At 30.5% G+C, this 24,862-nt stretch overlaps 2 protein-coding genes across 2 annotated transcripts in view; both read right to left on the bottom strand.

The window, feature by feature from the left end:
• Positions 1–16,119: 16,119 nt before the first annotated feature.
• Positions 16,120–18,465, bottom strand: LOC111642354. The gene has a single exon (XM_023388688.1). The coding sequence runs from the start codon at positions 18,463–18,465 to the stop codon at positions 16,120–16,122; it is 2,346 nt and encodes a 781-aa protein (XP_023244456.1).
• A 1,886-nt stretch (positions 18,466–20,351) lies between these two features.
• The window catches only part of LOC111642353 (nose resistant to fluoxetine protein 6-like), a 28,009-nt gene continuing 23,498 nt past the window's right edge, over positions 20,352–24,862 (bottom strand). The window contains exons 7-11 of the mRNA XM_023388687.1: positions 24,540–24,633; positions 24,287–24,371; positions 24,042–24,204; positions 23,888–23,967; positions 20,352–20,850 (exon numbers count right to left, since the gene is read on the bottom strand). Of these exons, the coding sequence (XP_023244455.1) occupies positions 24,100–24,204; positions 24,287–24,371; positions 24,540–24,633 (284 nt within the window). The 3' untranslated portion in view covers positions 20,352–20,850; positions 23,888–23,967; positions 24,042–24,099. The remainder of the gene's footprint in view (positions 20,851–23,887; positions 23,968–24,041; positions 24,205–24,286; positions 24,372–24,539; positions 24,634–24,862) is intronic.

Here is a 24,862-nt window from a genome sequence, read left to right as displayed (position 1 = left end):
GTAGATATAGCTATGAATAGTTTTGCTATAAAATGACATTACTCATTTTATTAGTTTCCATAAGTGTATAGAGAATTCATTCAATGCATTATGTTTTATTCGTGGACCATGTTAAACGGTAGTATCCAGAAAACAATTTTAATTCCATTCGTTTGAAACGTTACAAAATTTTCACTCGACATTTACAAATTGCCACTGGGAAAAAACACAAATGTTTTCGCTTGTCCGCTCAGTTTTGTAAGCCTATCTTTTGCAACTGAAATACTGGTACCTGTTTCTTTTGTATATTTGTTTTGCTGACAGAAAGCAATACCAGAAAGTTGCTAATTGTACAAGCTTTCTTTTTATTATCACTTTCTTGGCTGCTGTATATAAAGGAGTAAAAGTACAGCGATGAATTAGAAAATAAACCCAAAGATTTTTACATTTTTGGACATACAACATCCTGAATCGTCGAGAAATACGAAAACATTTCGAAATAATTTCCGTATGAATGTTATTGTTAATATGACATAATTTTTGTTCATTTTTTTAAACCTTAGTAACTCCTGTTATTTTTATGGAAAATTTTTGAAAGTCTGCAGGAGGTTTGCTTATTACAGGAATTGATGTTGTTAAATTGTTTTTATTAAAGGACGAAGGGATGGAGTAATAATGGGGATTGTGTGTACCTCGAGTAGGGTCAAACTTAATGACTATTTTCCGTTTACAAAACTCATCACAACTTACACAAAATTAAGCTTTTTCCTATTTTATACAAGTGAAAAATATAAAAAATTTTATAGGAAATTTGATAAGGATGGCGCTACCAAAATTACAAATGTTTGCAGGCAAGTTGAGCAACTCTTTGTTGGTTTGTTTTTTGTAGGATATTGTTCACATGCTTTGTGAAATTTGTGATTACACGTTCGAACAAAAGTCCTATTNATATATAGGCACGTAAACAAAGTATTCATAGAACTAGTACATTTTGAAGGAAAATAGTACATTTTTTAAGGCGCTTCAGTACGTTTTGAAATTTCATTACGGCAACACTGCAGTTATACCAGGATCTCTCCTAGCTGGATCCAACAGAAGGTGCGAAATTCTTACAAAACCACGCATTTTAGGTGTTTGCATTATTGCAAAGACAATAATTATTCAAAGAAACAGAAAGTAAATGTATTTATGGAACCAAAGCATTAAAAATTGTTTCAAGTATAGAAACGAGAGTTTAATGAGAAACGGAGAGTTCATTATAAAAGAGTAAATTTTAAAAGAAAAGCATTGTAAAAGTAATATAAAGATCTCACCCACTTAAAAAATTTAAAAGAGAAATTGGATGGACACATTGAGATATGAAAACGTGATGAAATAATTGATAATGTTTATGCATCTGCAGATACATCAGAATGCAAAACATATCAAGTCGATGGCTTTGTTGAAAAAAATTTTTAAATTTACAGATTGTGCAGTTTGTGTTAATTAAGGCATTAACCAAAGTTGAAAGTAATCACCCTAAGACAGAATTGACTAACTTAGAAACAAATAGCAGATTTACATACCCAATACATTTCTTTATTACTACTTAGTCAAAGTTAAGAAACAACAGTTATCAGTCAGTATGGTTAGTGATGGCATTTTGAATGAGATTATACAAGAATGTACTGTACATACCTATGTGAGGTCAGGGGGCCGTCAAAAATTAAATTACGCAAGTTTACGGTAGGGTCCTGCCACTAGGCGTGTTTTGTCGGACACGCCTTCGATTTAAACAAAAAACAAAAAGAAATAGTTAAGGCGCGAGGGTAAGAGTCTCACCGAAGTCTAGGAATGAGCCACTCAGAAGGATGAATACGAATAACAAGAGTTTATTATCGAAAAGCAAAGTGTTGAAAAAAATTATAAAATTCGATTCAGGAAATTTACCTACTTCTATCTATAAAATGAATGTATCCGAACTGCGCGACTCAAAACATACCAGGAAAATAGTTGTGTTCTCTTCATTTTTTACTCTTTCTTCCTGTTTTCTTCCTTTTCGTCTTCTTTCTCCTTTACTTGGTCCTTCACTCAGCCTTTACTAGGTTCGTCGCTAAGTCTATTGTCTCTTCTCCGGTCAATCCCCTGTCCGGCCAGTCAGTCAGTCTCTGAATCCTCCTCTCACTCTGTTAATTTCGTAACTTCTTTCTATTTTATTCTTTGTTTTTCACCAATCATGCTTTTGTTCCGGAGGAAGGTGAAGTAATTTGTAAAATGTATGATTGGTCATTTAGTGGTCTTTCTCCTCTCTTGTCAATGAAGAATGATTTGCGTCCATATCCATCAATCATATAACACCATCGAAAATGAGCGAAACTTCGCGCATTCCCATCATCTTTTCCTTCGCATGTTGTGAGATTTATAACAGTTAATTGATAATTTTTTTATTCTAGTTTGTTTCCCTAAATTATTTTAAATTGATATTACTGAAAATTTGAAAAGGAGAAGTCCCTAAAATCAGAAAAACAGGCGAAATTTTTTTACAACGTTTTGTTGATAGATAAAGAATCTCGGTCCCACGTTTACATACGTAACTTTGAGATCTGATTCCAAAGGGCATCCCGTCCGATAGCTAACTGTTCTTTACACAACCGGACAGAACAAAAAAGGATATAAAATGCACATAGAGTTTAAAATACAATAAAAATTCTAATTGATTATTAAAGCGAATACATTATTAGAAAATAAATATAAAGTGATTAAAATTAAAACTATACAGATATAACAGTTAACAATTTTTTGGGGAGAAGGTGGGTCTCACAGCCCTGTCACATACTCGTATTTATGTAAAGCTCTTTAAGATGAAATGATAATATATTATGCACTTCAAAGGTACAGTTATTCTTCCAAACAGCATAACATGTAAGTGCAAGGCGTGTAACGAAATTAAAAAGTAATCAACGATTAACAAGCTTAAATTACGGTCAATAGCTAAAGTAATAAACTTTTTAAACCTTTTTTTACAGTATAAAAAGGTTTGTTTAATAAAGAGTTTTTTAAATTACTTACGTATTCTGTTACTTTTAGATTATTTTATGTAAATTTCACTAATTTTATTGATAGTAAGTCAAATTAAAAAACAATTTGCAATTGTATTTGTTGTTCTAGTCGTAATCAATGGTAAAAATCTCGTAACGAGAGTTTTGTAAATTTTCCCGCTGTATTGAGCTTTTATTAAAAAAAACTTTCATGTTTTTAAGCAGAAAATAAAATTGTGTGTTGTACCATATGTTATAAGGTTTCGTTGTAGAAACTTTTTATGTTTTTAAATTAATCTTTACCTTTCCTGAGATATTAAATTCAGCGAAATATACCCCAACACACAAACTACACACTCATATATATACACGTCCACGCAATCTTTTGACTATTTTATCGACTTTTATTAGACTCAAAATGTGGAAATTAGCAAAAAACTCTCAGAGTGAATTGTTAAGAATGTAAAATTTATTATAATCAAGTAACATTAAACAGTGATATTGTTATAAAAACAGAAGTAACAAATCTATAACAAAGTTTACCTATAAACTTTGCATATGAAGCTAAAAAAAAAAACATCAGTTTTTTAAGCTGATTAAAAGTTATCTTTTAATCTAAAAATTAAATACCTTTCCCTAATTATTTTATGTAGATTATGACAATTAACAATGCGAAATATTTTAATTTTTTTCATTTTTGTTTTGAAAAATGTCTTTAAGTTAAAATTTTGTTTTCATTCAATTTCATAATAGTTATGGAATATTTCTTCTAGTTGAACGATGAAATTAAATGTGTTTTCATCGCAAAAAACAGTATTTTCTTTAAAATATTTGATTCTTGTCAATCTTTCATACGGCATTTCGTATGGATTCAATCTTCCAACTGAGTTTATGCATTTTTCAGAAGTTTTAGTATTATTTTTGATGCTTTTTATTGAGTATCCAATAACGCAATATAGAAAATTCACAAAAGTAAAAAAATACAGGCGATTTTTTTTATTTTTTGCGTTCCTGTTATCGAATTAGAATTTATTTTTACTATAAGTAATAGATATGTTCTATGGAGATTTTTTGTACTAGCTGTTACCTCGCCCGCACCGATTTTGCAAGCAAACCCCATTTATATTCAGTATTTCAACAACCATAGTAATTGTTATATAACACCTACCGCTGAGAATCAAACGAACTATTTTCAATTTGATCAATTTTCTGGAACGTTTACAATCGTTCTTTAATCGAACCAATATGCAATAACTAATTCGAATTTAAAACGGTTCGAACATTTGGTTAAAAAATCGAAACATATAAAAATATTTATAACAATGTGTGAAATGTTATCAATTTAATACACCTAAGTGAATGAACTACACCTAATGAATGAATGAATTTAATACACGTAATAAAACAAAAAAATCGCATTTAAAATAGTACAGTAGAAGCTGTTCTGAGAGAGCATTAAGGCTTAACCTGAAGCTGTTCTTCAGGTTAAGCCTTAATGCTCTCTCTCTCTCTCTTCCCCGCGGGGGAATTTCGAAAAATCCCTTCTTAATGTGCGTTTTCATGACATACCCTAACTGTGTAGCAATTGTCACCTCTTTAGGTTCAGCAGTTTGCTCTGGACGATGATGAATCAGTCAATCAGTCAGGACAAGTAATTTTATATATTTAAATTGTTAGAGCGTAAGTAGAAGTCATATTTGGAATTGTGTTTCTACTTTTGCTTTCGTTATTTTTGATGTTTATATCATAATTAGAACGAGTTGACAAGTGTGTGTATGATTTCAAGTGTATTTGTTAACGTATCATACGTACAGTACACCAATGAAACTATTTACACAAAATTTGTATATATATTTATTAAGAATTGTATACACTTTATTAGATTATAGCCAAATATTTCATATAATGACATAACCACCCAATGGGTTCCAATTGTTTCGAAAGATCAGATAACGTTGACAATCCAAGCAAGCATTACAAATTACAACAGTTCCCCAGAAATCCGACACGGAAAAACATCGATATTAATTTTCATGCTGCAAGCATAATACAAAATTGTTATAAATGTTATATGTTTATTTTGTATATTGTGTTATATTCCCTTATTTGTTAGACGTAGAAAAAGCAGATGTCCCATATCCCTCTGTTATATCTCTTTTCTTTCACTTCCAGATATTAACGGATTATTTATATGAATAATCGATTAATTTTTTTTATGTTGTGTTTCATTTCTTTCATTTTTATTATACGTACTTTTTCTTATAACTTTTCTTGAAAACATATTCATGCAGAAAATATGAAACTGGAATTTCGAAAAACATGTAACAGAATACTGCTCCAATAGTGGAAAAAAACATCACCAACAGAAATAGCATCCACTAAAAAAATATACAGATTTATCAATGTTTAAAATAAATTTACTATATTTATTTGCTTAAATACATATATGTATTTAAGCAAATAAATTTACTATATTTATTTGCTTAAATACATATATTTACAGTATTTACACATATATGTATTTTTTAAAATAAATTTACTATATTTATTTGCTTAAATACATATATGTGTAAATACTGTAAATATAGCTTAAATTTAAAAGATATTACTTATTAAACAGCNCTATATTTATTTGCTTAATTAAAGACATATATGAAAATACTGTAAATTTAGCTTAAATTTAAAGATATTACTTATTAAACAGCAAATGTAATATTTTATCTAAGTAAATAATTAATTAAAAAAGTCAATGAGAGGAAACATGGAAAACAATAAAATTAGTAAATGTATTTGTCAGGACAACAACAATACTATAGAAAATAGAAAAAGCTGTAACCGTTGTCATTAAGTTCTTTCATATACCTCAAAAACATTTGTGTTTCTAAGATGTATGAAAAGACTTAAGAATATGTTTACAGTTTCTTCTATTATTTAACTGTGCTCTGCTACTTTTGGACCATCGACCATCTTTGGACAAGCTCTCTTTGCACCATGTTTTTTTTTTTGGTAACTATCGCGACACTTCACTTGCAACGAATTTTGTCGTAAGGTATTCCTAAGTATGTGACGCATATTCGCTAGTTTCAAATTCTTTTCGCTTATTTTTTATTTAAATTTGTTTTCCGCTTCGGACCAAATTGACCACATAGTACCTTCAAAGTTTTATAATATTTTTCCATATTCCAGGGTTGTGTGACGTGCGTAGCATAATAATATGGCGATACGACGGAAACTTTCTCACGAAGATGTTCAACAGTGTTCAGGTGAGCTAAGTGAAGTACAGTTAAAATGTGCCTAACTTTGCAGAATATAAGAAAGACAAACGGCTAAATTTCTTGAAGGAATTAGTTTTCGGTTTGATTTTCCACTTGCACTTCAATGATTTAAAGTGCAGCAAACGCCGAAAGATATCAATCAGGTCACTCGCAGTTTTTACATTGTACCAGAAGCATCCTCACCAGCCGCAAGCACTACATATATTCATCCAGGTTAACGCAAAAAATGCTATATTTTGCNAAACTTAATGACTATTTTCCGTTTAGAAAACTCATCACAACTTACACAAAATTAAGCTTTTTCCTATTTTATACAAGTGAAAAATATAAAAATTTTTTTATAAAATTTGATAAAGATGGCGCTACCAAAATTACAAATGTTTGCAGGAAAGTTGAGCAACTCTTTGTTGGTTTTTTTTGTAGGATATTGTTCATAAGCTTTGTGAAATTTGTGATTACTCGTTCGAACAAAAGTCCCATTTAAGTTCGTGTAGGTAATAAGCCTGTCAACAAATTGTAAGATCAATATGTTGTTTAGTTTACTCAAAACTAACAATGTTTAACGGTCAATTTTTATTACGAACAAAATAAATAGAATAAGTAATCACGTTTTAAACAACTACTTCTACACATTTTAGTTTTCATTTTTACAAAAGTGCAATTTTCATTGTTAATTACTTATGAGACCATCATGAGAAAATTGTTCAATCTCTTTCTTTAATTAAGAACGTCTCTACCATGGCGATGATTGTTAGTGTTTATGTAATATGTAGTTTATGTCTAACGTCTAACTCTGATGGATTTTAACGATTCACTTGAGTTTATTTTTGAATGGTTGCTTTTAAATATCAAGCTACAAAACAGTGAATTTGGAAAAAGAAAAACCCAAAAAATGTATTATTATGTTGCTGCTATATACTCAGAAAGGCCATACATAGATAGTCTTAAAATAGCAATTCATCAGTTTTGAAGAAACAAAGAAAATTATGAAGAAAACAAGATCTCGTTAAAAGACATCAATATCCTCGCGGAATTACAGACGTGTATTTCGTTTGAAAACTTAACAGAGTATATCCACATGAGAAATTTATATGAAAGTGTAGCAATAGTTATACCTTCAAGTGAAAAACGTTATGGAGAAACAAGAACGAAAGTCGCATTAAAGTAAAGCGTGAGCCGAAATTGACTGAGGCACCTAAACACTCAAAATTAGATTCGACTAAGAAGTATATATTCTAGACTAAAGAGTGCCACGATGTGGTATTTTTAGATGAAAAGGAGTTTAATCTTCTTGATCCAGACAGAAATAATGCACATTGATTTGTTTTCTGTATGATACATATGAAATGTTTTAGTAGTGAAATGGGTGAAGGTTCTGTCATAACTTAGGGAGCGTTCTCAAATGATGATAAACTTGTTTGTTAAAGCTAGCATTAAATAAATATCCAACTATCAGCTGTTATTAAAAATATTTGCTCCCGCATAGATAATATTTCACAATAAACTAATAGTTTTATTAAAAAGTCAATGCCTCCTAACATAACTTAAAAACAATTCAAGACTGACTTAAGACAAATTAATGTTTTACCTTAGCCATTAAGAAATTCCATTGAAAACTTTTGAGGTATTTAAAGTCAGAACGTAGTCGCAAGCAATCGCTAATTTTCACAGGTTCAAGAACTTGAATGCGAAATTACACACTAATGGAATAACATTGACAACGATATATTGAAAAAGTCGATAAATCAATAACAAACAAGCTTCTTACATTCATACGAAGAACTGAAGCAACAATCAACTATAATTCAAGAAAGTTACTTTTGAATCTTTGTTTTTATGGTAGTCTCATAATCTATTGACAGTGAAAATTTGACTTTTGTGAAACTATTAATTAAAATGTGTTAAAGTTATTGAACTAATTGTCCAAAATATGATTAACACTTGTATTTGTTATATTGATAATAATAATTGAGCATTAATCATTGTTAAATTTCAGAAATCTTACGATATGTAGTTGTCTTGTATTTTCTTAACAGATTGTACTTCAATTAAATTATTTTCTATAGAAGGATAATTGTTTGTTAGGAACAAAATTTTATTTGTTTTTGTGCTCTTATATTTAGTGAAATCTATTCAGCAAGCATACGTTGGTTGTTCAAAAAGTCAGAACATGTTTTGAATGTGAATGTGTATGTAGAAAATTTATATCATTGGCACGACTATTAAACATAACTTTTTAAAAATATGTATATTTCGTACTTATTTCCAAAACGAAATTTATATATTTGCAATGATAATAACCAGACGAACCAATATTTTGATATGCTACGTGTATTTATGGAATGTGTTATTCTCGGTTAGAGATAGCCTTGAAAGGCTACATATATATCGAGTTTCCGAATGTTAGCTGTCTACTTATATCATCTCTACGACAATTTTTAAAATTTAGATTTGGATCAGTTGTTAAAAACTGATCCAAATCTAAATTTTAAAAATTGTCGTAGAGATGATATAAGTAGACAGTTTTTCATACAATTTTGGTTTTCTATGCAATGGAGCTCAGTTTCTTACTACTTAGTGTTTGATGAACCAATGTGACTGCACACATCTGCCGATCAATAGTAAATGCAGTATTTCTATTGCTTCATCCATAAATTAAGATGAAAATCAATTTATCTAATACTGTATGATTTAGTTTGATCTTGAAGTAAGAAATATTTCTTTCAGTTTTCTGCGTTTCATTTTATTTTAATATATCTTTGTAAACATTACTTAATCCTCCTTTTATTTTTATTATATAAGAAGCACTAGAAATTACAATAGAATTTCCGTACAATACATAAGATTATCAACATGCCTCCATATCCTGAAATGCATACTACACATATCCAAGCTATTAAAGCTGTCCATGCAATCGGAGAAATAATCTGATGTGCCATAATTAACGATTCATTTGGAAACAAGTCAGTTTTGCAACTATGAAAACTGAGCAAAAACAGCAATCCCAACAGAGAAATCGTCGAAATCCAACATGAAATAAATATCTCCTGGAAAAAAGTACAGATTTAAAATTTTTTTCATTATCGTGTAGCTGTATTTTATTGAGTTTTATTTCTGTAATCTATCCATTGTTATGTGAAGTATTTCAAACTGCCAAACGAAATATCCATTAATTTAAAAACGTACAATTTATAATTCAGTTTACTTTTCTAGATATGCATTGCATTTTTGCCAGTGTTATAAACACACTATTCTCACTCATTATAATTTTACTGTAGAAATTATATATTAGTGATGCCACGAATAGTGATTTTGCCGAATACCGAATACCGAACATTCGGCTACGCTCTTGGCCGACGCGCCGAATATTCGGCGGCCGAATGTTCGGCAAAATATGTGTACATTTCGCGGGTGATATGTTACGACCTGATACATTGCGGTGGGTGCGGTAGCGATACTGTGGGCACATTTGTTTTATTTGCGAGTAGATCATGTCACAACATGCATTATTTGTTCATTGTTACATCAAATTGCGTTACTAATTATTACTAAAAAATATCACTGTATCACTTTATATGAAAACTGTTCACCTAGATCGGACAGCAGACCTTTACAAGCGGTGGTCAGCAAACGCAAAACAGTATCCAAGCCTGACAGAATTCGCTAAGATTTATCTATCGTCTCCCGGCAGTAGTGTATATAGTGAGAAGCTATTTTCAGAAGCAGGTATAGTTTATGAGGAAAAGCGCAATCGTTTGCTATCAACAAATGCTGAAAAAATTGTTTTCATTCATTACAACTTACCACTGATAGATTTTAAGTATTAAATGTAATAATTTATGATTAAAATAAATACGTTTTTGAGTAATATGTGCGGTTTTTTTTCATGATTTGGTATTCGGTATTCGGCCGAATGTTGCATACTATTCGGCCGAATACCGAATATTAAAAAAAAGTAGCCGAATAGGCCGAATACCGAATAGTAGCCGAATATTCGTGGCATCACTATTATATATACAAACTTGATGTCTATTTACAATTTTATGAAAAACAATTATAAGTAGAAATTCAATTGTGAGTACAATAGTAAGATCATAGGTGATTACTGACGAGTTAGGTTTTAATTAATATACTGTACTAAGGGAAGAGATACAAACAATAACAAGTGCTAGTTCACAAGAACGTCCGAAGTAGACACAAGTTTTATATAGAAAAATTTTTACATATTATAAGTTGTACTTTCCTACTATCTTAATGAGATCCAGAAGTATATAAAAGTGAGTAATTCTATGTTAACAATTTAGTTAACTCTGTATGTAAGTACTGTAGTATTAATATATATAATATTATGTTAATAGTATAAAACTCGATAAGTACTTGTACCCCGGAATTGATTTTACTTATAATGGTTCGTTTTAAAAGCACGTATAAATAAAAAGTAGTCAGCAAGTTGAAATTTATAATTTCCACAGTAAAGTTATAGTGACAGGATCTTTATACCATTGAAAAAGAATTGAGATTGTACGTCAACTGTCTTTTCTCTTTTACATACAAGTATGTATAAGAGAAAATTGAATAATAAATTGTACGTTGATAAACCAACGGATATTTCGTTTGACTGTTTGAAATACTAAAACTGACAATGAAAAGTTTATACAGTTAAAACTCATAGATTTTAAAATCAAATTTAAAATTTATCATGTTTCATATTCAATCATACAAAACAAATTTTTATCAATCTAAAAATTATTTAAATATTAATATAATTTTTTATTGTTACTTAAACTTTATCCACGATTACCAGTAGAATAATTTTCTGGATGTACTTTATTATTAACGATATTATTAAAGCCATCCATGCCAAACAACACTATAACGTTATCATACAGAAAAATATCAGAAAATGAAGTTCTTGGGTATACAATTAAAATATGGGATACTGAAAAGGATTCTATAAGAGTTTTTGTTAATATTATTTATTATAAATCCAATAATCAACTCTCAATTAAGTCAGCCAGCAAGTATTGAGAAGGAAGGAAAATGACAAAATTTATTCGAAAGTTTGCATTAAATTTCAATCCACGTACCGATACAAGTATAGAATTATAACCTCGCTTATTGTCTGGCATTATAAATATTCGCTACACATTATTACCTTCTTACTAAATATAACCAAATGTGAAACAAATATTTAAACTAACTGTTTGTGAAATACTACATTTATAGTGCTCGATGGATTTCAAATATATCTGTAACAAAATTAAATTTACTTCTATTTATTTATGAAATTTATTTATGACACGTATAAAAATGAAGATAATACAGTGGAACCTCGGTATACATCTGCTTTAGAAAACGTCCAATTCGGAATACGTCCTGTTTGGACGAAATAAATTTTGCTCGGTATACGACTTTTGTTCGGTATACGACTTAATTATATGCGCCATCTATCAACAAGTAGCACTTTCGGTGTACTACACTAGACTAGACGTTCGCGGTGCTACGGTTTATAACTTTGTTAAATTTCTTCTGATTTTAATTTGTAAGTAACATTTTATTATTTTTATTAATCATGAATTGCAAAAGGGCAACAGAAAAATAAAAAAATGACTAGAATCACAACGGAACTGAAAAAAGAGATTGTTGAGAAATATGAAGGTGGCACGCGTGTTCGAGATTTAACTGTTGCATTCCGTATTCCGAGAACGACGATATCGACAATCGTGAAAAATAAAGACATTATTAAATTTGCTAACGTTGCGAAAGGGGTTAAATCAATTTCTAAACAGAGATCGAAGACATTAGATCATGTCGAGAAATTGCTTTTGCTTTGGATAACTGAAAAACAGTGTGCCGGCGACAGCGTATCGGAAGAAATTATTTGCGAGAAAGTTAAAAGGATACATGCTGATCTCATGAAAAATCAAGCAGAAACTAGCCAGGAAAGCGGGGTGTTTAAAGCCAGCCATTTTTTTACATGAGAACGGATTAATCATTTTTACATTACTTCTTATGGAAAAGGTTAGTTTGGTATACGTCCTATTCGGTATAAGTCCAAACACCAGGAACGGATTAAGGTCGTATACCGAGGTTCCACTGTAATACGTAATACTCTTGTAAATGCCAGTAACCAACACCTTATTAATTGCTGAGGGATTTTATTAAAAACGAATATTTTCGATTTACTCAATAGATCATCTTCAAATTAGAACATTCAAAAATGGAATACGAAATAAAAATGGAACATCACTTTCAAAATTCAAAAACCGATAACATGTCAACTAAAAATAATAAATCTATACATGATACATAAAATGTAAAAATAAATAATATACTACTATAGTTAAACATTAGTACAATTAATCATAACCAAATAGAAGTTACTAAATTTCCTTGGATCGTATTTCGGTTCACGAGCTACTTGCAAGCTTTTTAAAGGCAAACTTCCAAGCTAAGGGAAGACCCTCAGCGTCTCGGGCATTAATCCATCTTTCATCAAGTTTGCTTCTGTATATTTCCATTTTTTCGGCAGTTTTCGATAAAGTTGGAGGGTGTACTTGTCTGACGACTTCCGCTTCCTTTCAGCCAACCACAGATCCTTAGACTTGAGCCATCTGGGCCAATATCGTTGTGTTAAATCCTTTTCTAACATCATACTTATCTTCTCCGATCCTTACCCCGACGTTTCTCGTTGTAACTCCTACGTAATCCTTTTTTATCCCTAACTGTTGGTTCTCGTAGGGGTTCCTATAAACTGCTTTATCTTCTTTTTTAATATCCCCTTTATCATTTCTTAAAAACTTGTACAGATTTGGAGCTCTTTTTAATACCAATGTAGAATTTTTAAAGCCCGCAATATCCTTCATGACGCCTCCTAAATATTTGCTGAATGTAAACTTCGTGTACTTAGTAGGACCCTGTCTGGAGACATTTTTATCGCTTGCCTCAAATTTTCTAACAATACCAGCAATTATGCTTCTCTTATATCCTAAGGTTTCTGCTATCTGCATAATCCTTTCGATCTCTTTAACTCGATCAATAACGTTATCGCAGTATAGATACGCCTTTCTAACCAAGGCACGAAAGGCTGCTACTTTATAACGATACGGGTCATAGGGCCTTGCCGGGATGAATTGTGTGGGCTATGCGTTGGTTTTGTGAACACACTAGTGGATACATGCCCTTTCCTAAAGACGATGTTAATATCCAAGAAATGTATCTTTGTGGAACTATTCTGCTCTAGCTTCAGGTTGAGGCCGTCTTTGTTCTCGTTGGTTCTTTCTATGAAATTACTAATTTTTTGATTGCTTCTCCATATTACAAAGATATCACCCACATATCTCTTGTAGTAAACAATGTCATTTCTGAAGATAAGCATCACTTTTTCTTCGACTTTTCTAACTACAAACTCGCATAGAAGCCCCGAAATCGAGATTCCCATATTCCCCTGTTTTGTTTATATGTTTGGTCTTCGAAAGCGAAAAAGGATTCACAACATACAAGGTTAGCCATCTCTATAACATCGTTTCTTTGATGCCCCAATGTTGGGTTTTCTCTAACCAAGAAGTCTAATAGTGATTCCAAACAAGATTCAATTTTAATAGAGGGGTACAAGCTCTCGTAATCAAATATTGTTCTCACTTCCTCATCCATCAAAGTAATCTTTTGCTGCTCTCTAACCACCATTGCAAGATCTTTTGCAACCAATATAGTACTTTCCAGTAGGGAGGAGATGTATCCATGCAACCTTTTTTCTAAGAAAAATGTAGGTGCTTTTTATAAATTATCTTTATGTTTTTTCGCTATTGGCCTTATTTCCTTGCTCTCTCTATGCGTTTTAGCGAAGGCAAATAGTCTAGGGTCCCAGGCCTGGGGTTACGGCCTTTCTGGATAAAAGATAAAACCTTCGCAAACTTGGATCCTTCCAGTTTCTTGACTCTTAAAAATATTTAGAAATTACATGGCGCATATAATATCTTGGGAAAAGGATATTTCTGTGAGCTTTAATACGGATTAAGTTTTATTTCATACTTGTGCTGGCCCACGGTGTAGGCACTTTTCGCAAAAGTTTTAAGAACATTCGAATAGTAAAGTTAGATGTACTGTTACTTGTAATAAAATTGTACATAATAACGCTTTCTATATCGCTGAGAATATCTCGTAAAACATTAAATTATCTTTAAATATTGTTGATTTTATTCAACAATATGAATAAAAATATAAATAAATAAGAAAGAGTTAATTTTTTAATGGCATGATTATAAGTTATCATTACTTGACTAAAATCTACCAAAGTTACCAAGAGCGTTGATTTTTATAAGTGCATATTATGTTTCAAACACTAAAAATGTCATAATTATGTTAAATTCAACTTTCATACATCATCACAAAAACACCTCTTAATATTAAATTCTAATACTGTACATTAAGTATTATTAATGGTAAAAAAACGTCGTTTTTGATTTGCTGTACTTATTTATTCCCTGTTTTATGCAACTCCTTTATGTCCAAGATTTAAATAATTATAAATAAATACAATTATAACAATAGTTATTTCTAACATACCTTTCTGAATTTCAGTTGTTTCTTTTTGAGCAAATAGTTTCCTATTAATAAGCCCGAACAATAAGAACTCATGTGCGAAAAATAAGGTTTCATATAGACATTTACCATGAAATTGTTATATTTTCTGTAAAAAATTCACAATACAAAACAATTTTAATGTAACAAATATTTTCACATCAATACGTACTGCAAGCAAATATACATTGCCTACACTGTATAAGTATGTAAACTTAATGTATCAATAATATACTCCTGTATCATTTCAATTATCATCAAGAAGACATTACTTTAAAAATTTCTGAAATAATCAATATTCAACAAAATAATTAAGTAAAATTTTATAATAATTTTAATTTATGAATTACTATTTTAATTATAATACATATCTTATATAAAGCAATGTGTATTATATTAAAAAAGCTTAATTAATTTATTTGTTTTATCAAATTATATAACACTGTCTACGAGTGTGGCAAACACATATCAGCTTGTTAAAAATTAAAAATATTTCAACTGAAATTGCTGGAAATGTGTACTTCATAAAAATGTACACCATCTTTAATTTTTCAGTACAATTTTATATTGCAGCATGTTTTGTAAAAAGAAATAATTAAACATCATTTAAATAATTGGTTTAATACACCGGAATAAAATAGAATAGGAGAGATCCTTGTATTTTGTGCCACTTTTCTTTAAATCTTCATAATTTAAGTTCAAAATGATCTTTAGCTATGACTATTGAATATTTCTATTAGTAATTGATAACATCACTATATGCGGTGAAAAACGTGAACCTATGCTATTTTATTTATGAGAAAATGTCAAATAATTACATACAGATATTTGTCCCAAGGTTTAATCATGGATTGTACTTCGGGACACCAATATTTGTTCCTTGGGACACGAACCAATTCCAACGTTTTTGTAAATCTTAACTTCTGCCAAATGAAAAAAAGATAGTTTATCCAAGTCTTTTCCTTTATAACAACATTAGCTCTATCAGTTAACAAAAATGTTTCATATGCTAAAAAATGCAGGTAAGTATGAAGTAATAAACAAAACACCTTTTTTGCCGAGAAATAAATATAATTTGCAAAAACAAACGTTTTCAGCCTAGTTAATAGGCCATCTTCAGGTCGAAAAAATGGAACGCAAATGTTCCATAAATAGAACATAAAAATATTTAAATCAAAAAATTTTACAAGTAAAAAATAACGGAAGAATAAATAAACAAATAAATTAATTAATTAATTAAAACAGAAATAACATAAATCTTCAATGGATTAATTCTGGTCGAAGTTTCTAGTATATTTCTTAACCAAATATTTCCATGCCGATGGTAGGCTCTCCGCATCTCTCGCATTTAAACAGCCTTCCCCTATCCTACTTCTGTATATTTCAATTTTCTCCGCCGTCATTGCTAGAGTTGGGGAAGACAGAGGCTTGATGATTGTTGCCTCATCCCATTTAACCTCAGAGCCTTGCGCTTGCGCCATTTGTGACAATATCGTTGAATTAGATGCTTTTCTTATGGCGTATCTATGTTCTTTGAGCCTTACTCCCAAGTTTCTGGTAGTGACGCCGATATAATCTTTTTTAACATCCAGTTGTAGGTTTTCATAAGGAATCTTATACACCCCTGCTTTTTCTTCCACTTTGATACTATCCTTATCATTTCTCAAGATCTTATACAAATTAGGGGCTCTTCTTAATACCATTCTTGATTCCTTTCGACTAGCAATTTCTTTCATTACACTATTCATACTACTATTATAAGTAAACTTTGTGATCCTAGTAGGAACATTCCTTAAATCTCTTTTTACTATGCCCCTTTCATACTTCTTAAGCATTCCTACAACTATATTTTTTCTGTAACCCAGGGTCCGGGCCACCTGCAATATTCTATCAATCTCCTTCTCTCTGTCAGCGACTCGGTCACAATATAAATAGGCTCTCCTTATTAACGCTCGGAAGGCTGCCATCTTATACCGATATGGATCCATGGATTGAGATGGAATATATAAAGGGGCGTGTGTAGGTTTAATATAAACACTTGTGGACAAATGCCCTTTCATAAACCGGATATTAATGTCCAAGAAGTGCACACTCAAGGAACTCTTCTGTTCTAATCTCAATTTAAGCCCATCATCGTTATCATTAATTCTACTCATAAATTCATGCACCCTACTATTATTTTTCCATAAAATAAGGATGTCGTCCACATATCTGCTGAAATATACAATATCTTCCTTGAAACTATGAAGTACCCGTCTTTCTATTCTTCTGACAACTAATTCGCAAAGGATTCCTGAGAGGGGACTTCCCATCGGAACCCCTCTTTTTTGCCTGTAGACCTGACCACAAAATGCGAAGCATGACTCATAGCATACCAGTTTAGCCATTTCTTCTAGCTCTTGGGTGTAAAGAAGCAATTGGGAGTTCTTTATGTACAAGAAATCCAATAACGCATCCACGCAAGACTCAATCATTACTGAAGGATACATGCTTTCATAATCTGAAACGGTCGCTACCTCATCTTCCATTAAAGATATACCTTGTATTTCTTTGACAACAATAAGAGGATCCTGTGCCACTAGACTATCACCATCAAGATGTGAGGATAAATATTCGTGCAGCCTTTTTTCTAATATAAAGGTGGGTCCTCTGCATTTCTCTACAACTGGCCTTAACTCCATTCCGGTCTTGTGGGTTTTAGCGAAAGCAAACAATCTTGGAGTTCCGGGCCTTGGGTTCCAGCATTTCTTGAGAAAAGGTAAAACAGCAGAAAGCCCCGAGCGTTCCAGCCTCCTGACTCTTCTGTCCAATGTTCCAACTATCTTGTCGCCAACAATTTCACATTCCGTCTTTCCGATGTAACTAAGCAACTCCTTGTTATAAGTATGCCTTCTCATGATAACCAAATGCTTAGTCTTGTCTGCTCTTGTCAACACAAGATCATTAATCCTTAACCACTCCTTCGTGAGCCAAATGTCCCTACTAGTAATACCATCCGTCCTGTTCTTCGGCCGTTTGTTAATGACCGCTTTCCATCTAAAATATTCCTTTTCTAATGCATCCAGTCCAACAATCCCTCTCTCAATCTCCTGTACTGACGTTTCCCAACCACCTACTTCAGTGGGGACAAAGTTCGGGCCTTTCTCCAGAACCTGCTTGATTTTCTTTGGTATTACTATCTGGTCCCATACATAGAAAGTACTAAGGTTCTTCCTATTATCTCTTCTTACTTGCTTATGAATAATCCATTTCAACTTTTTGACATACTGCTTATTGGAACTCCTACAAACAGCTTCCGCCAATTCCACCACCCTTTTATTGATATCAATCAGTTTGGCCGGATCTTCATTATATATGGTGTCCTCCAAGCGAATAAGCTCACTCAATATCCCATACTTTTTGTTTTTTGCTATTCTAATAGACTTTTTGAGGCACGCCATACAGAACCTACTTTTTAGAGAACGGCATTCCTTAGGGATGCTAATTCGGTAAATCGACATGGGATACACCTTATTATTTAAACATTCTTTTAAAAATTCTAATTTACAACTAGCTTTAACCAGCTTTAACGCCAACTTCCTATACCTCTTGTAATTCTCCACCGGTGCCGCCATAACAACAATATCAAAAGCGCTCAGCAACTAAATAATAATAAACAAAACACCTTTTTTTGCCGAGAAATAAATATAATTTGCAAAAACAAACGTTTTCAGCCTAGTTAATAGGCCATCTTCAGGTCGAAAAACTGGGATGAGGCAACAATCATCAAGCCTCTGTCTTCCCCAACTCTAGCAATGACGGCGGAGAAAATAGATAGTATAGGATAGGGGAAGGCTGTTTAAATGCGAGAGATGAGGAGAGCCTACCATCGGCATGGAAATATTTGGTTAAGAAATATACTAGAAACTTTGACCAGAATTAATCCATTGTAGATTTATGTTAATTTTGTTTTAATGTGGGGATTTTGTGACAGAAGCCATTTTGAATTCAGTGGAAAGAGGGAGCTGATGACAGTTGGGAAGGGAATCTCATGTAGGCTAATTTATGGTTTTGAGAAACTGTACAAGAGCCTAAAGTCACATAAGTCAAAGTATAAGTTACTATTTAAGCAATTAATGTTATTTAGCTAAGATTTTGTGTTGCACCTTATATCATTTTATATAGAAAATCATTTTGACCATGTTGACTGGACTTTGAGCATTTAAAGAAATAATGTTGAGTTTGAGAATAAGTCCCTTCTGATTAAGCACATTTTATTACTTGCCCAGGGCAAAACTCTGTGGTCTGTGAATAATAATTGTTTTTGGTTTAGATCATTGTGTTTAATATATCTATTAAAGCTGGATATCCCTATCTCATCTATTCTAATATAAAAAAATACTCATAAAAAATGANTAATTAATTTATTTATTTGTTTATTTATTCTTCCGTTATTTTTCTCTTGTAAAATTTTTGATTTAAATAATTTTTATGTTCTATTTATGGAACATTTGCGTTCCATTTTTTCGACCTGAAGATGGCCTATTAACTAGGCTGAAAACGTTTGTTTTTGCAAATTATATTTATTTCTCGGCAAAAAAGGTGTTTTGTTTATTATTATTTAGTTGCTGAGCGCTTTTGATATTGGTAAGTATGAAGCTTATATGTTCTGTAGAAGGCATTTAAATGATTGAAAACCAAAGATAATCTCATTTTTGTATTAAGAAAAACAATAGTCATTACACATATAGGTCACAAACATTACTACTTACTAATTTTTTTAGAATTAATACCACATTTCTCACAGTAATTTTCAAAAAAGGTGCAATCTTCGTGCATTCAGAATCGACAGGTAACGCATTGAATCCAGTCTGCGGTGCTCGAAGTAGTAAAATAATTTTAATCGCACCCCACACAATTATTTTCCTCTTGAACTTCATCACATGAATCGTCACTCTCTAAGATCACAGAAGTTTCATCCTCAGAGCTGCTGACTTCAACTTTTTTCTTCTTAACAACGCGCTTTTTAAAAGATTTAGCATTTTTATTCACTTCATTCTTTTTCTTCGCGGCCAACAGAAACATAATAACAAAAGTAAACAAAATAGCATTAAGTAAATAGTTGAGAAGAGAATGCCTTGAATTTTGGGACAGTCCCAAGGTACAAAAAATTCACTGTCCCAAGGTACAATTTTCTCTTGTTTATAACAAAGTATGGTTATAATTTTTGAATTACAGAAATCCAATGTTATTTATTAAAATAAGTGGTTACGAATGTAGTTATCAACTAACTGTACCTTAGTTAAATTAATCATCTCAAAACATTTCGATTAAAACCAAGATCCGAATGGATTTCAAAAAAACAAACACCTGTAAAAATCACACGACGTGTCACAGTGGTGAAACGAGTCAAAATGACCATCATGCATTCTGAATGTTGTAATTAAATAGCTACTAGATATCGCTACTTACTACTTTTCAATGTATTATTTTTCAAATGACAAGCTTGTCGGAAGTACAAGGATCTCCCCTATATGAGTGCAAAGGTTTTCTTATTACAGATAGCCTGATTCACTCTAATATCACTTTGCATGGTTAGAAGATAACAACCAACGTCGTTATGCGCGTAACCAAAAATTAACCGTAAGACACGGATAAGATTATAACGCTGCATCTGGACTTAATTAATATTAAAAATTTAGATATAAAATAATTTTTTTAGATAAACTAGCTTTATGATTCCAGACATTATGCAATAAATAAGACGACCTGTCTGACATATTCTTTGCCTCCACATTAAGAAATTTTTATTACTTATTCACACAGCACAGTGTCACTTATTTCATTAACTGCACCAATTTGATTATATTTAATGAAAATATTTAATTTACAAAACGTACTCGAGATCTATTGCTAAATTCAAGATCGTGACGTATTTCTTATGTAGTGAATAACAAACGTGTGAGACGATTCCTGCCACAATCAATATACATAGTAATATTGTTCCAAATGTTGGCCATCTGCAATAAAAAGAATTAAAATATAAATGTACTAAAACAATATTTTTAATAATTTTAATTAAGTAAAATTATTTACAGTTTATTTTTGATAGAACAATAACTAAACTGCATACGTGAATTTATATCATTAGTAGTAATTCAATATACTGTGGGGTATATATTATTTTAACCATAAGATTTCGTGTAAAGCTCTGATACACTTTGGTGTATATTTTTTAAGATATACGATTCGTTTTAATTGTTTTCTTTAAATATATTTTTTCTCATATCACCACGAACATTACAAATATTATGAAGTACATTAATTAATAAGCTATGGGAATTATCAACAACATATTTTAAAACATAACACCAACACAGATGATTTTTGAAACCATGAATGAAATTTTCGTTCAGTATTTGATAACAGGAAACTAAATTCCAATGGAAATAATTTTTCAGCTCACGTAGAGTGTTGTTTTTTAATCGTTGACATTTTAAAACTATTCTCATATCTAATTTACCTACATACTTCTTAACAATTTTATCTGTGACAATTTGAAATTTTTTCGATATTTTATTCCAAACAAGATACAGTATTTTGAAAAATGATTAATGAATTATTTGTTTAATTCTCTAATAATTGATATTCTGAAACAAAGTTTAATTTTGCGTGGTCTAATATGTTTTTCAATAAATGAAGTACATAAATGCTAAGCTCCAGGGGCTTATCATTTATATAAGCCCGAAATGCATATGTGAAAACAATAAAAGAAGTGTCTAACCTGAAAGCTGTAATGATAGTCTACCGAACTTAATTTCGGATTAGAGATATACATTCATAGTACTGAATAAAGATTTCATACACGATTTTAAAAATCAATTTTTTAGTATAACGCTAAGAAAATTGGTTTTGAAATATCAAAAAGTAAATGAGAAATATGTCGTTGATAATTCGCATAGTTTACTTCACAAACTGCTTCAGTCTTTCAAATGATAAAATACTGGAACTTGTTATATAAAGATATTCAAGAGATAAGTAACAAGAAGAAATTCAACTTAAATATGAGAAAATTCCTCAGCCAGATCTTTAAAGTAAAAACGTTTTAACTGAAAAACCAGCCATTGTAAAGGTCGAAGACTTTTTCTTGCATACTTAAAATTAAAAATATAATAAAACGATAATTAATATACAACAAAAAAGAGGAAAAATGTAGGAAGAGAGGAAGTAAATTTTCCAAGGATTTTGACTACAACTGATAAATTATGCTTTTCTGTTTTAGTGAAGTCAAATTTTTCTTAGCTATTGATGCATTGGTTTTTTTGTGATTTTCATATGCTTTTTGTTCCACTGTTGTTTGTTTATTTTGTATTTTTGTGGCACTTGGAAAAAGCCCACAGTGCGTCGAATCACTTCTACTTATTAGAAACTGTTATTGAACACAATGTATTTAAATTCAACTGAAGTAATTATATATTCAGAAATACTTTTGTATATATTTGTTGATTATTCGTTATATGTTCATATGTTATATTATAAAAATATATTCTTATCATAACATGTATTTACACTTATGCAGAATTATAGATAATGTATATAAATCTCTACGAAAAGGTGTCTTTTATTGCTATATCAAATGTTCAGTAATTATTTATAATTAGGCATAAAATACAACTATATGTTATTATGATTTTAAATTTAAAATCAATACATTTATATAATGTTCAAAAAACATAATATTGAATATCAAAAATATACTCATTATTTATCATATAAATATTATTTCAAAAATAATTAATTTGTTAGAAATTTCGAAATATAACCTTCATAAATTAAAATGTTTAAGTATTTTATGTCGATTTCAATATTTTGGTAGTTTTAATAAATTAACTTTTTCCGTTGGAATATCATCGGGCTGCAATTTGAAAAACATTGTAGACATATAAATTTCCACTGACATGACATTCCTTCCAGAATCTCTATACCAGAGTTACACAGGTAAAAATCGTGAAAAATTGGAATATCTATGTGCAGAAGGCCCCAATTAACTGTATGTGAGCTTTTGATGGAAATATAAAGTCATATGATTTAAATTCAAAAATTTTTTCTAAAAGGAGACATCACTTGAGTTCCTAACTGAAAGTACAGGGGTAGGCACTATTAATTTGAAGTCGAGTGCATATATTAAAAATTAAATAAATTTTAAAAATAACTAAAAATTACAGTATAGATTGTGGATATATATTTATTTTGGAACCCATTTTGTTTTAGGCGAACACAATATTTAATAAAAATTTCATTAAATTCTGTTATATGCACTCTCCTCTCTCCTATTACAAAGCAAGAGCATTGCTTCTTTGATCCCACTGTACCGTGAAAATGAGGTCATTAACCACAATTCTTTATTACATTTTTGAATTATTTTTATCGTAAATAATGGAAGACAGCAGACTTTATCGAAATCGATGGTAGAAATTTGAGATCGAATGCAATTCTCTTTAGCCGTGGTTTTCAATCTTTTTCAAGTTGAGGAACACTAAACTTTTACATTTTTTCCGCAGAATACTTGAAGTGGATTCACAGAGCACCCATGTTCCGCGAACCACGGACTGAAAACGACTGCTCTATGCTATATACAATAAGCTTTGATTACGCTCCACTTCAAAACTCTTTTGTAAGATTAAGAATGTAAATAGAAATGCATTTCTTTGTGAACACATTGAACAGATTAATAAAAACCATGTGAAATAGTTTTAATTTGTTTAAAGTTTAACAATTTTTAGTTATTTGATAACCTAGACGACAATCAATTAACAAATATATTTTGTGATTATAAGTACTTTTAAATTAAGTGAACAAATGTAAAACAAAAATTATGAAAGTAAATTGAGTGAGAATTTAAATAATCATCGCTTTTTCTTCTTTGGGGTAAAATGATACATAGAACCAAGATTGTGTATATTTTATGAAAATTGAGACAAATTAAAAATTAACTAATACCATAAATATGAAATATTCAAAAATAATATGAAATTATAAAGATATAATAATTCTTACCTGACATGAATGTATAACAAAGGAACTGTGATTACAGTTAATTGCATCAATACGTTAAAAAACCAAGTGTATAAGGTAAACTGTAAATACAAATGAATTTTCAGATATACTTAAATAGCATTTTAATTGCATTAAAGAATATTAAACAATTTACAGTTGATTTAATGTTGCCTAAATTTATAACATGAAGAATGTATCTCCACCAGTGTTGTTCAACTCTTTGTGCTTCTTCGTATACGAGATCCCAGTGTGGTCCTTCGCCACAAATTGGCAAAATTATGAAGAAAGCCAATATGAAAAGCAAAGGAATAGTCAATCTAATAGAAAATGGAAAATATACTAATAATATTTAACGTTTAATTTTATTAAATGAAATTAAAAAGTTAAATTATAATTAACCTTGTGTATCGCTTGATAAAAAATAAAGTAATATGATATAGAGTTTTCTTCATCGTTTCTACGTAGATAGAATGTTAAAAATGCGCTGTACAAAATTGAAAAATATTTTTATTAATTTACATTTCATTATAAGCATAATATTTAAATTAATTTAATTATTATTTAACAACTCAAAATTAGTTAAATTTTAAAATAAATTACGAAATAATTATACTATATATTGTAAACTACGAAGCAAAATTTATGAACCTACCTCAAAAAAAAGAATATTTGCAGAATATATTGTCCTTGGGATACAATTTCTATAGTAACATCATCAGTTATATTTACAAAGTTTATTATTCTTTCTAAAATGCAAACAAAGAACAAATAATCAGTTCGGATGTTCCAATATTTCTCGGATATAAAAATTATTTATTTATTTAATGCTGTAAATTTACTTCATACATATTCACGAAGTATTGAGAAGTTATTTGTAATATAAGAAAATCCAGCAGCGAGTTGCATAACTTTCGCGGCAACAATAAAACACGTCTGTGACGCCATCCGTTATGATATTTTATATAAAACATCTTT

Source organism: Centruroides sculpturatus, unplaced genomic scaffold (genome assembly GCF_000671375.1).
Source record: "Centruroides sculpturatus isolate CEXI.00-Female unplaced genomic scaffold, Cexi_2.0 scaffold1459, whole genome shotgun sequence".
Taxonomy (NCBI): domain Eukaryota; kingdom Metazoa; phylum Arthropoda; class Arachnida; order Scorpiones; family Buthidae; genus Centruroides; species Centruroides sculpturatus.
This window is presented reverse-complemented; position numbering and strand designations above follow the sequence as displayed.